Source organism: Trachypithecus francoisi, unplaced genomic scaffold, assembly GCF_009764315.1.
Source record: "Trachypithecus francoisi isolate TF-2019V2 unplaced genomic scaffold, Tfra_2.0 Lachesis_group20, whole genome shotgun sequence".
NCBI lineage: Eukaryota > Metazoa > Chordata > Mammalia > Primates > Cercopithecidae > Trachypithecus > Trachypithecus francoisi.
In genome coordinates, this window is record NW_022681466.1 from 43874693 (window position 1) to 43889271 (window position 14579).

Genomic DNA, 14579 nt, shown 5'->3' on the forward strand with positions numbered 1-14579 from the left:
CATGGACACACTGCAGTCAAGCTCTTTGCTGCTAACAAGAATAGCCTTTATTCTAGTACCCAACAAGATATTCCTCATTCACCTCTGAAATCTCATCAGAATGGTCTTTACTGTCCACATTTCTATCAATATTCTGCTGATGACCACTTAAGTAATCTCAAAGAAGTTCCAGATTCCCCTAGTTCTGGGGATTTCTTGGTGTCTTCACCAGAATTACCCTTAATGCTCTGTGCATGGTAATACAGGCTTTTTCTAGCCTGCTCCTCCAAATTTTTCCCTCTACAATCTATTATTCACTTTCAAGCTGCTTCTACATTTTCAAGTATTGTTATAGCAACAACTCCACTCTCTCAGCACCAATTTTGTCTTAGTCCATTTTCTGTTGCTGTAACAGAATACTTGAGACTGGTAAAGAAGAAAGGTTTGTTTTGGCTCACAGCTGTGAAGGCTGAGAAGTCCAAGATCAGGTGGCCCATCTGTTGAGGGCCTCGTGATGCTTCAACTCATGACAGAGACCAGAAGGTCGAGTGGGCACATTTGAAAGAGACAGGGGAATAAGGAGGCTGACCCACTTTATAACAACCAGCTCTCACAAAAGTTAATGCAGTCTCATGAGAAAGACATTAATGCACCTTAAGGACCTACTCATCTCTTAAAGGTACTACCTCCCAATACTGCCACATCAGGGACCATGCCTCAACATGACTTCTGGTGGGAACACATCATATTCAAACTACAGCACCCTGGAAGAAAAAATATATTTTTATAGTATAAAAATACTTGCATTACATACTATTACACATATATAGTTTATTATGAGCATTCATTATTCAGAGTGCAATAAAAATTTTAACTAAGTTCAATATGCAATGGACAAAAAAATTCCAGTGATATGGTTTGGATATTCATCCCCTCCAAATTTCATGTTGAAATGTGACCTGCAATGTTGGAGATGGGGCCTCGAGAGGTATCAAGGTCATGAAGGGTAGATGCCTCAAGAAGGGTTGGTGCTCTCCCCATGGTCATGAGGGAGTTCTTACTTAATCAGTTCATGTAAAAGCTGGTTGTTTAAAGGAGCTCCTACTCCCCTCTCTCATTTCCACTCATGCCATGTGACACACCTGATCCTGCTTCACCTTCCCCCAAGAGTAAACGCTTCCTGAGGCCTCATCAGAAGCCAAGCAGATACCAGTGCCACACTTCTTGCATAGCCTGCAGAACTGCGAGCCAGATAAACAAACATCTTTTTTTTATATCACTCAGTCTAAAGTATTCCTTTATAGCAATACAAAATGGACTAATACAAACAGTCACACATGATTCTAACAACACCTTGTATTTACAGATGAACTGACGTTTGTGTACATGGGGTACACAGAATTTAACCCAAACTCAAATATCAAGCAACCAGCATACTAAGTACTTAATGATTAATGAATAAATATTCGTTGACAGAAACTAAACACATGATCAATAAAAGTAAAACTTCTGCCTGGGCAACACCACGAGAACTTGTCTCTATAAAAAATTTTTAAATTAGCCAGACATGGTGGCATGTGCCTGCAGTCCCAGCTATTCAGGAGGCTGAGGCAGGAGGATTTCTTGAGCCCAGGAGTTTAAGGCTGCAGTTAGCTATGATCACACCACTGAACTCCAGCCTGGGCAATGGAGCAAGACTCTGTCTTGAAAAAAAGGAAAAAGAATAAAACAATAAATTGGACTTCATCAATATTAAAAACTTTTGCTTTATAAAAAGCCCTGTTAAGAGGATTAAAAATACAAACTATACAGTGGCTTACACCTGTAATCCCAGCACTTTGGGAGGCCAAGGCAGGCGGATTACCTGAGGTCAGGAGTTCGAGACCTGCCTGGTCAAAATGGTGAAACCCCGTCTCTACTAAAAATACAAAAAATTAGCAGGCATGGTGGCACATGCCTGTAATCCCAGCTACTCGGGAGGCTGGGGCAGGAGAATCGCTTGAACCCGGGATGGGGAGGTTGCAGTGGGCCGAGATCAGGCCACTGCACTCCAGCCTGGCAACAAGAGCGAAACTCCATCTCAAATAAACAAACAAACAAAACTACAGACTGGGAGAATATATTTTCAAACCATGTATCTGACAAAGGTTACAATATATAGCGAACTCTCAAAACCCAACACACACACACATCCAATTAGAAGATAGCCAAGAGACATGAAGAGATATTTCACCAAAGACATACAAATAGCATATAAGTACATGAAAAGATGATTAACATGATGAGCCACTACAGAAATGAAAATCATTCAGTGAGTACAATGTATGTTATTCAGGTGATAGATACTCTAAAAGCCCTGACTTCACCACTAAGCAATCTAGGTATGTAACAAAACTGCAACTATACTCGATAAATTTATACAAATAAATAAAAAACTTTTTAAAAAACTACAATGAGATATCTCTATATACTTATCAAAACAGCTAACATAAAGCCAGGCACAGTGTCTCACACCTGTAATCCCAGCACTTTGGGAGGCCAAAGAGGGCCAATCACTTGAGGCCAGGAGTTTGAGATCAGCCTGGGCAACATGGTGAAACCCCGCCTTTACAAAAAATACAAAAATTAGCCCGGGGTCATGGCATGTACCTGTAATTCCAGGTACTAAGGCGGCTGAGGCATAAGAATTGCTTGAATCCAGGAGGCAGAGGTTGCAGTGAGTCATGATCATGCCACTGCATACCAGCCTGGGTGACAGAGCAAGACTCTGTCCCAAAACAAAAAAAAAACTAACATTAAAAATAGTGAAAATAGTGACAAGACCAAATGCTGGTAAGGATGAGGAGAAACTGAATCACTTATACATTGTCGGTAGGAATGTAAAATGGTATAGTCACTCTGGAAAAGAGCTGGCACTTCCTTTATAAATTAACATGCAACCAAAACATGAGCTGGCAATTGCACTCCTCGACATTTGCCCTAGAGAAATGAAAAATTATGTTTATACAAAACTCTGTACACTAATATTTATCACAACTTTATTTAAAATAGCACAAACTGGAAACAATTCAGCTGTCCTTCAAAGGGTAAATGGTTAAACAAATAGTGGTATAACCATACCATGGAATACATGCAATAACAAGCAACAAATATGGATATACGACAACCTGGATGAGTCCTCTGAGAATTATGCAAAATTTAAAAAGCCAATCCCAAAAGGTTACATACTGTACAACTCATTTATACAACATTCTTGAAGTGATAATTTTTCAAATGGATTAGCAGTTATTATTAGGGGTTAACAAGGGAGTAGGGGTGAGAGGGAAGGGGGTACTGCTACAAAAAGGAATCCTCGTGGTGATGGAAATGTCCAGTATCTCAACTATTATCCATGTCAATATCCTGGTTGTGATATTATACCATATAGTTTTGTAAGAGATTACCACTGGGGGAATCCAAATATACACAGGATCTCTCTATATTATTCCTTTTTTTGTTTTGATTTATTTTTTGTTTTTTGAGACAGAGTGGCACTCTGTCGCCCAGACTGGAGCGCAGTGGAATGATCTCAGCTCAGTGCAACCTCTGCCTCCCAGGTTCAAGCAATTATCTTCTCTCAGCCTCCTGAGAAGCTGGGATTACAGGTGTGCACCACCACGCCCAGCTAATTTATTTTTAGTAGAGATGGGTTTCTCCATGTTGGCCAGGTTGGTCTTGAACTCCCAAATTCCAGTGACCCGCCGGCATCAGCCTCCCAAAGTGCTGGGATTACAGGTATGAGCCACCGCTCCTGGCTATTCCTTACAACTGCATGTAAATCTACAATTATTTTAAAGTAAAAGGTTTAATTCAGAAAATGACTGCTCTTTTTTTTTTTTCCACAGACAGGGTCTTGCTCTGTCACGTAGTTTAAGTGCAGTGGTGCATTCGTAGTTCACTGTAACCTCAAACTCCCGAGGTCAAGTGATCCTCCTGCCTCACTAGGACTACGTGCCACCATGCCTGGTTATTCTTTCATTCTTTTTTTTTAGAGACAGCGTCTCACTATGTTGCCAGGCTGGTCTCAAATCTCTGGCCACAAGAGATCCTCTTGCCCTGGCCTCCCAAAGTGCTAGGATTACAGGAGTGAGTCACCATGCCGTGTTGCTGCTGTCATATTGTTCATGAGTTCTAGTAATTACTAGCTCTATAAATTACAAGAAGAAACATTTTTCACTAAAAAATAATCTCTAACCAATTTGAGGTTTAGTACCCATTGCTGTTTCTTACACTAGAAATAAATATTTTGTTAACAAAAAAATTATATTACACTCATTCTATGCCTAGTCTGAACAGAAAACCCTGAATCCACTGAGGAGTGACTGGAGAGTATAGAAGTAACATGATCTCCTTGGAAACCTGGAGATAAAGAAACGTTTCAGAATTCGTTTGGGCTTAAGGGGAACCATTTTGAATAGAAGACACTGGGGACACGACCCTGTATTCCATGTGCATCAATTTAAAGCTGATTAATAAAACACTGTATAAAAACTAAAATCCTGTACCATAGAACAGTGAACAAAAACTTAAAAAATGAAACTAAAGAAATCGTTTTTTTAAAAGTCACATTGTTAACTGTAAATTTACAGCAGCCCACACATTTGTATCATTTTAGTAAAAAATAAAAAAATTAATTTAGAAAATATCTGCTATCTTTATCATTTATCTTTATCGTTTACTGATAAGGGATTAGTCATCCTTTCTGTTATGAACCAGGAACATGAATTAAATCTAAAAATCTATAAGTAAAGCAAGGGTGCCAAGTCCACTCAGTAGAGAAAGAATAGTCTCTTCAAAAAACGGTGCTAGGGAAATTAGATTTCCACATGCAAAAGAACAAATTTGGACCCTTCCTTCATACCACATACAAATACTAACTCCAAATGGATCCACAACTTAAATGTAAGAGTTAAAACCATAATAACTCTTAGAAGAAAACACAGGAGTAAATCCTCATGACCTTGGAATGAAAAGACAACCCCTATAAAGGGAGAAAACATTTGCAAATCACATATTTGATAAGAGCTCCTCCAAGCTCTTATCAAACATATAAAGAACTCCTCCAAGTGAATGACAAAAACACAAGCAATCCAATTCAAAAACAGGTAAGGGACTAGAATAGGCATTTCTCCAAAGGTATAAAATGATCATTAATGAAAAGATCCTCAATATCACTAATCATTAGGGAAAAGTAAATCAAAACCACAATGAGATACCACTTCACACCTACTATAATTTTAAAAAAAGAAAGAAAATCACAAGTGTTGGCAGGGATGTGGAGAAACTGGAACCCTCATGCCATGACAGAAAGAATACTAAGTGTGCAGCCACTGTGGAAAACAGTTTGTTAATTCATCAAAAAGTTAAACATAGAATTGCCATATGACCCAGAGATCCCACCCCTATATACCCAAAAGAACTGAAAAAACTCAAACAGATACTCATATCCCAATGTTCACTGCAGCATTATTCACAGATTAAAAAATGAAAACAACTCAAATGCCCATCAAAGGAAGAAAAGATCAACAAAATGTGGCACAATGGAATATTATTCAGCCATAAAAAATTTATTTTGTAGAGACGGGGTTTCACTATATTGGCCAGGCTGGTCTCGAACTCCTGACCTCGTGATCTGCCCACCTCGGCCTCCCAAAGTGCTGGGATTACAGGCATGAGCCACCACGCCCGGCCTTAATGATATTTTTAATTGCTGTACCATTTTATAAAACACTTTTTCAATACATAATCATGTGGTTTAAAATTTTTTTTCTAATTGGAAAAGTTCTGTTAATTTTCTGATGTACAAACATCTTTGTATTCTTGGAATAAATTCTACTTCTTGTAGTACATTACCAGCAATTATCTGTGTTTAAGTTTTACGTATTTTGCTCACTTTTGTTTCTCTATCTCCTGCCTTCCATACATTCTCCAAAGGCTATGTTATGCTTATGATACTAATCTTTCTGAATTCTTGAATATCTGAAATTGCCAGTATCTCCCCACCCCCACCAGCATACTTGAATAATGATTTACCAAAACAATCAATGATACCAAACAATGGCATTACTTGATTCAAAGAAGCATATTTGAAGCTTTTTAATGAAATAATTTAAGGTGATAAAGTTAGGAAAAATAAGAAAAAATATATAAACATTTAATATATATATGAACTTTTAGAAAACACAAACACATATTTTCTTTATAGCTCATTTAAAAGAACCACATTGTTTGTTTTTTTTTTTAGAAAACTTCAGAATACTTGCTACAAGCATCAGAAAAAAATAATTTTCACATCATAAATCTTAATTAACTGTTATAAAATTCAAAGCTAATATTCTCATGTCATTAGGGGGAAAACTCTGACAGATAAAATTTATCTTATTTTAATAAACTTGATATAAAAACTATTTCTGTGAAATATTTATCTAGTGGTCCAAACAAAAATTCAGATCAGCTATTTAAAAGACAAATTAAGACAGATAATTCCCTTCATTACAAATGCTTTTTAAACTAAATACTAAGTTGATTTAAAAAAAAAAAACCCTAAAATTATATACCTATGAGAAAACTTCCCTTACTAACCCTAAAAATAAGCCATGAGCCAAAATTAATATAAAGAATAAAGTATCTACTCAATTATTCATTAAGGGTTAAGGAAAAAACTGTAATAATAAAAACACTAATGATATCATTCCATAAATACATTTTCTCTTAATATAACATTTATTGTTGCCTTGGAATAATCTCTTAGTATGGAAAAAATTCTGATTCTCTACAAATAGCATTCTCTGCATACACGATACAAAGCACTGTTTTTATAACAATTCTAAACTGTAAACAATTTGTGTGAAAAAACAGGGAATAAATATTAGAATCAGACTCCTAAAAATCATTACTGACATAATTACCCAGAAAATCAAAGAAATAAGCTGTAATACTACAGTAGAACCTTAACAGTATTGATTTAATAATATAATTTCTACTAACACAGTAGTTATTCAAAAGTCTAGTAAGTAATAATTTGTGCTTTTGCTAAAGCACAGATTTGATGTCTTCCTCTATAGTACGAGTCACCTGTCTGGTCTAAGGTCAGGTACTCTTGTGAAGCCACAGAAAATGCTAGTGCTGCTGTCAAAAGTGAACAACTGAAGGCATCTATGAAAATGATGATTCTATGACAGAAAAGAAATTTGGGATAAATTGTTTTTTTAAACGTCAAATTTGAAAGCAGCTTGAATCTATAACATGATTAGTCCCAACATAAATTTAGAAGAAAACATGAAAAAGTGAACAGTGGGGTGATGTTAATGAAAACAGAGAAGTAAGGACATCTAGAAATTCTCTCCTCCAAAAATGCAATGAGAAAATTGGCAAAATTGTCAGAATAAACTTGGTCAAAGGCTTGCAGCAATCCAGGCAATATATATTCAAGAATAATGGCTGAATGTTGGTTTAAAAAACAGCAAGTTTTGTGGCATTTTGACTTGCTCTATTCCCATCCCCTTCTCTCCAGCTATGCAGTAGCCCCAACAGTCAACAATCTAGTCATGAAAATCAGCAGCCTGGCAGCCACTGGAAGGGGCAAAAGAGAGCTGTAGTTCCTTCAAAGCTTTATTTCCAAAAAATTGTCATTATTTCACCTGTCTAGTAGTTCCTGAGAATATTCCACCCACAAAGTTGTCTATTTGATCCTACTCAGAGCTTGCTCAGTATAAAAAGTCCCTTGACAAAGCCTGGAAGGCACTCTAGAAAATTTCTGTGTAGTATGAATTGACCATTAAACAAACCAAACTGAGACTTTAATGGCCATGCACAGTAACACAGACTCTGGAGAATTAGTTCAGAGAAGTCACTAAACAAATAATCAAAACAACATAAATAAATCCCTGGAGAGGAGGAAAATCTGATTTCCAGAGATAACACATTATATAATCTAAAATGTCCAGGATTCAACAAAAAATTACGAGACATACAAAGATACCAGAAAGTATGGCCTATACACAAGGGGCAAAATGCAAACAATGGACATTGTCTCTGAGGGAAGCCCTGATGTTGGAGATACTAAGCAACTTTAAATTGCCTATTTTAAATATGTTCAAAAGACTAAAGGATACTATGTCAGTAGAACTTAATGTAAATATGAGAACAATGTCTCACCAAATAAAGAATACCAACAGAGATTTAAAATTTTTAATGAATCAAATAGAAATTCTGGAGTTGAAAAATTCAATAATTGAAAAAAATGTCAGTAGACATGATAGCAGACTTGAGCAGACAAAAGAAAAAAATCAGTGAATTTAGAGATAGATCAACTGAGATTACACAATCTGTGGAACAGAAAGAAAAGTATGAAAAGCATATAAGTCAAAAGAAAATATCCAGCATAAAGCATATAAAGACGAAAGGGTTAAGAGAAAATGTAGGCGTCAGAGACGATATGTGTATGGTCTATCAAATGTATAACTGGAGTTCCAAAAAAAAACAAGATAAGGAAAAAAATGAGAGAAAAATTAAAATCTGAAAACATAATGGGTAACAGTTTTCCAAAACTGACAAAAGACATGCCACAGAGTCAAGAAATCCTACAAACATGAATAAAAACATGAATAGACAATAAAGATTTCTTTTTTTTTTTTTGGGACAGGGTCTCTCCCTCTGTCACCCAGGCTGGAGTGCAGTGGTATAATCTTGGGTCACTGCAACCTCCGCCTCCCAGGCTCAAGAGAGTCTCCTGCCTCAGCTTCCCAAGTAGCTGAGATTACAGGCATGTGCCAATACATCTGGCTAATTTATGCATTTTTAATAGAGACTGGATTTCGCCATGTTGGCCAGGATGGTCTTGAACTTCTGGCCTCAAGTGATCCGCCTGCCTCGGCCTCCCAAAGTGCTGGGATTATCAGGCATGTGCTATCACACTTGGCCAGAATATAAAGATTTTTTTCAATGATAAAGATAAAAAAGAAAATACTCTTAGGCATACCAATATAAATCTAGAAAACATCAAAGAGAAAAATGGCAGGTTGCCTTTAAAGGAGTAGCAATTAGACTGACAGCTGATCACCAGAAAAAAATGGAAGAAGCCAGAAGACAATAAATAACATTGTAAAATACTGAAAGAAAATAACTGCACCCTAGAATTATAGTCACATAAAAGTATCCTAAGAAGTAACCAGGCAGAGTGGCATCCACTTGTAGGTCCAGCTCCTCGGGTGGCTAAGGCAGGAGGATCACCTGAGGCCAGGAGTCTAAAGGCTGCAATGCACTAAGACTACACCTATAAATAGCTACTGCACTTCAAGCTAGGAAACAGAGAGACCCCATCTCTTAAAAAAGAAAAAACTCTTACAAAAATGAAGGCAAAATAAAGATATTTTCAGACAAAAGTAAAGTTTGTCATAGACGACTCCTCATTAAAGGAAATTCTAAAAGAGTCTTCTTGGCCAGGTATGGTGGCTCACGTCTGAAATCCCAAAGCTTTGGGAGGCCAAGGCAGGAAGATCACTTGAGGCTAGGAGTTCAAGACCAGCCTTGGGAAACATAACACGATCTCATCTCTACAAAAAAAATTTTATTTAATTAACCAGATGCAGTGGTATGCACCTGTAGTCCTAGCTACTCCAGAATCTGAGGTGGAAGGAATGCTTGAGCCTGGAGGTTTGAGGTTACAGTGAGCTATCACAATGCCACTAAATTCCAGCCTTGGTGACAGAGCAAGACCCTGTCTCTAAAAATAAAATAAAATGAAACAAAACAAAGGGTGTTATTCAGACAAAGTTATTTCTATCTAGAAAGTGATGGGTGCGGGAAGGAATGAAAATCAAAGAAAGGGTCAAATATATGGGCATATCTAAGTAACAGTGACTACATAGAATAGTAATGTCTTGTGGAGGTTAAAGATAGGTGAAGAGAATCTAAAGCTCTTGCATTGTCCAAGAAGAGGGTAAACATATTAATTAAATATCAAACTTCGATAAACTTAGGATTGTTTTAATCTTTAGGTAACCACTGAAAAAATTTCAAAAGAGTATATAATTTCAAAGTTAATAGAGGAAAACATGGAATTATAAAAAACGTTTTGAGTCCAGGCATGGTGGCTCACACCTGTAATCCCAACACTTTGGGAGGCCAAGGCATGAGGATCACTTGACCCCAGGAGTTCAAGAACAGCCTGGACTACAAAATTTTTTTTTTTTTTAATTAGCTGGGTGTGGTGGTGTACACCTGTAGTCCCAGCTACTCAGGAGGCTGATGTGGGAGTATTGCTTGAGCAAAGGAGGTTGAGGCTGCAGTGAGCTGTGTTTGTGTCCCTAGACTCCAGACTGGGCAACAGAGTGAGACCCTGTCTCAAAAAAAAAAAAGTTTTGATCAATGCAAAAGGAGAGAGGAAAGAGAAAGAAAGATAGGAGAGAAAGAAGCATAGAATGGATAGGCCAAGTAGAAAGCACACAGATACCTAAATGTATGACTGACCAAATTAATGTAGACCAAAGACTTTCTTAAGAGAAAAAAAAATGTCAGAATAAAAGAAAAGAAAACCCAACTATATGCTATTAACAGCATAAGCACACAGAAATGTTGAGAGTAAAAGTATGAAAGAAGTCATATTTTGCAAATACTAATTTTAAAAAAACCCTGCAGTCCTTATACTAATCTGAGAGAAAAAATGAACTTTTAAACAAAAATCATTATTAGAAAGAGAAAGAAGCATTTCATAATGGTAAAAACGTCAATTCACCACGAAGATGTAACAATCCTAAACTTGAATGTTCCTAATAAGACAGCTTCCAAACATATAAAGCAAAAATTCTCAGGAACTAGCAGGAGAAATAAGCAAATTCACAATCATAATGTGGTATTTTATCACACCTTTCTCAGTAAATAATTTTTTAAGTAAGTAAGGATAGGAAATGTTTGAGTGCCATCATTAACAAAACTGATCCACACTGAATCCAATAACTACAACATTCACATTACTTTCAGAACATTCACCAAAACTGACCACATAATGAACTGTAAAGCAAATCTCAATAAATATCAAAAGAATAAAATAATACAGAATAGATTCTCTAATAGTATAATTAAGCTAGAATTCAATAATAAGAAGCATGACGTAGTAAAAACACACACACACACACACACACACACACACAACACACACACACACCACACACACACACACAAAAACAAACAAACAAAAAAAAAACGTATTTGACTCTGCTCATTTCCTGGCACACGGCTCTAAAACTTTGAGTCTTCGGAGTGATAAGTGGTTTTCTATATGCTAACAGGATGAATGGTAGGTACCTGGGGGCTCCTGAACAGCCTCAGGACAGGTGCTGGCTGCCAGGGGGGCCAACCATAAGAGTCAGCCTTACTCTCTAACTTCTGGAGAGGAGAGATGGGCTGAAGGTTGAGTTCATCACCAATGGCCAATTAATTAATCATATCTGCATAATGGAGCCTCCATAAAAACCCAAAAGGATGGGGTTCGACGGGATTCTGGGTTGATGAACACATGGAAGATGCTGAGAAGGTGGCATACCCAAAAAGGGCATGGAAGCCCATGGCCCTTTTCCCCATATCTTGCCCTACCCACATCTTCCATCTGACTCTTCCTGAACTGTATTCTTTAATAGCCCAATAATCTTGTAAAGACACTGTTTTCTTGAGTTGTGTGCACCATTCTAGCAAATGATAGAACCTGAGAAACGGGTCATGGGAACTCTGATTTGTAGCCAAGTCGGACAGAGGTTGTGGGTAACCTGGGGATCCACCACACGCAATTGATATCTGAAGTGGAAAGCAGTCTTGTAGGACTGAGATCATAACCCATGGGGTCTGTGCTAACTCAGGGTAGATAGTGTCAGAATTGAATTTAATTGTAGGACATTCAGTTGGTGTCTACCAGAGAAACGAACTGACTCACTGTAGGAAAAAAAAAAAACCCACATATTTGGTGGCCAGAAATGTTGGTGTGAGCAGTGGAGGAAAAAACAGTTTTCCTTTTGTTGATGTAGGGGAGTTTGTTCTTGCAATAAGATAAACAAAAACTCATCAACAGTTTGGAATTTAGTAAATACACTTCTAAATACTCATGGGTCAAGAAGAAACCACAATCAGAATTACAGAAACATTCTGAAATGAATGACAATAAATACAGTACCAACATAAATTTATAAATTGCAGAAAAATAAGTTGAAAAGATTATGAAGAATACAATAAAAGTCTACCACTCATTAATAAAAAACAAATATTCTAATACATTCCTTTTCAATATTTTTCATCAAGAAAGTATATACAGTTTTACCTCAAAAGCCTAAGACTTAACCCCTTGTTCTAAAAAAAGAAAAGAAAAAGAAAAACCCATAAACTTTATTTTAATGGCTATAAAAATATTCAACTTATATTTCACTTTCTGTATAAATCTTTAAGGACAGTTATTTTTATAATTTCCTTCCCCAGTGAGTGCCTAGGATTGCAATAATTTCATGTGTTAATTCAAAAAAATAAACTTAGGTCTAGAAGGTTTTAAGCAAATGCACAGAAACATTACTCTCTCATGTATTAGAAATAAGTGTTTTTCCTTCACAAGGTTTTCTTTTCTCTCGACTGTTCCTGATAAGCATTCAAGTGTTCCTACCTCTTGTATGAAAGCCCAAAGAAATGTAAACTTTCTTTTAAGTTTTAAGTTAAGCATTTAATAAAGTGTTACAGCATTAATTCAGGACCCTAAAAGAAATTACATTTGTAAAATATCATACACAATAAATGTAGCATAGTCACTTACCACTTGACCTGTTTTTACGACTTGATTTCCCACCAGTAAGCAGCATCTTGAGACTATTCCGAAACATGGTTATACTATTCTACTGCAAAACTGTAAAATAAAATATAGAAAAATGTGTTTAAGAAAACTTGATTTTCATAGCATAAGAGGGTGGCTATAGTCAATAACTGTACATTTTTTAATAACTTAAAGGGTGCAACTGGACTGTTTGCAACTCAATAAACAAATGATTGAGGACAGGTACCCCATTCTTCATAATGTGCTTATTTAACATTGCATGCCTGTATCAAAACATTTCATGTACCCCATAAATATATACACCTACTATGATAAAAATTTAAAAAGAAAAAAGAAAACTTGATTGTCTATCCAAAATACTAAGAATTAATTTAAAATTCATTATAAAGAATTAACTATATTTACCCCATAAATATATACAACTATTATTTACCCATAATAGAAAATTTAAAAAATAATAAAAGTGGTAAACCAGAAAAAGAAAATTATGTTTAAATATATAGTACACAACTATAACTATATGACAAAAAAGACTATTAAACATTTAAATAGTTCCTTAAAAAAATACAATACTTTTGACTACCCTAAGAAATAAAGGCAGCTATCACTGAGGATGCACAGAAATAGAAAACATAATTAGAGAGCTATAAATACTGTCTACCTTTTACTTGACTCTCCATTCTTGGACAATTTTCCCACATGACACACAAACACACATCCCCACACACACACATTCTAGAAACTGATCGCACCTGCAGAATTTCCACTGGTCAAGCCAGAATTCTATCTCCCAAGACTACAGCTACGCATGAATCCGTACCTATTCCATGTCCCACTCCTACCAAAGGAAAACTCTCTGACTGCTTTGCATTACATTCACTCTCACCTTCCCAAGAATTTTATTTTAAAAAATCATCTTCCTTTTCTCTGAAATAGCTTTAATGTTTTTTCTCTCTCCTGAATCATTCCAGTCATAACATAAACATATTTTAGTCTATCTTGTTCAAAAAGAAAGCCCCACTCTTTACTCCACCACAATTCAATGACTGTTCTTATATCCTCACTCTTCTTCACAGCAAAATTTTCCAAAAGTGTTGTAAGTACTTGGTGTGTCCGGCAGATTAAATAGAGCAAATGTGAAATGGGACACAGGTCAACAGAAAATATCCAAACCAAAGCATAGAGAGATGAAAACAAAAAATTATAGAAAAGAGTACCAGATGCATATGGAGCCACTGAAAAGTTCTATCATACGTATAACTGAAATTTCATAGCAGCGTGAAAACTGGGAAGAAGCAATATATGAAATGCTAGCAATCAAGAATTGTCTAACATTAATTAAAGACATGAAGCCACATCTGAAGAAGCTTGTCAAACTCAAGCAGAATAACTACAAAGAAAAACACTAAGTAAATCATAGCCAAACTGCTAAAAACTAAAGACAACTTTTAAAACAGCCAGACCCCCCAAAAAACACATTTAAAGTAGCAAGAATCAACAGACTGAAAGATACTTTCAACAGAAATCAATAGCAGAAAATGATTTTAAAATTCTGAAAAAAAAAAAACTGGTGCCAATCAAGCAATTTACTCTCAGTTTAAAATATCTTTGCAAATGAAAATCAAAAGAAAAAACAAAGAATTTATTACTAAAATGGAGTTCTTCCAACAGAAGGAAAATGATACTAGACAAAGGCATATACACGCAAAAAACAAGAGCCACAGAAAGGGTAAATATGTTCTTAAGTATTAATAAA

At 36.0% G+C, this 14579-nt stretch overlaps 1 protein-coding gene across 4 annotated transcripts in view; it reads right to left on the reverse strand.

Moving 5' to 3' along the window:
* The window catches only part of TANC2 (tetratricopeptide repeat, ankyrin repeat and coiled-coil containing 2), a 476614-nt gene that overhangs the window by 410424 nt on the left and 51611 nt on the right, over window positions 1-14579 (reverse strand). For all 4 annotated transcript variants that reach the window (XM_033184063.1, XM_033184062.1, XM_033184061.1 and 1 more), the window contains exon 2: window positions 12806-12895. In XM_033184063.1, coding sequence (XP_033039954.1) covers window positions 12806-12872 — 67 coding nt within the window. In that variant the 5' untranslated portion in view covers window positions 12873-12895. The remainder of the gene's footprint in view (window positions 1-12805; window positions 12896-14579) is intronic.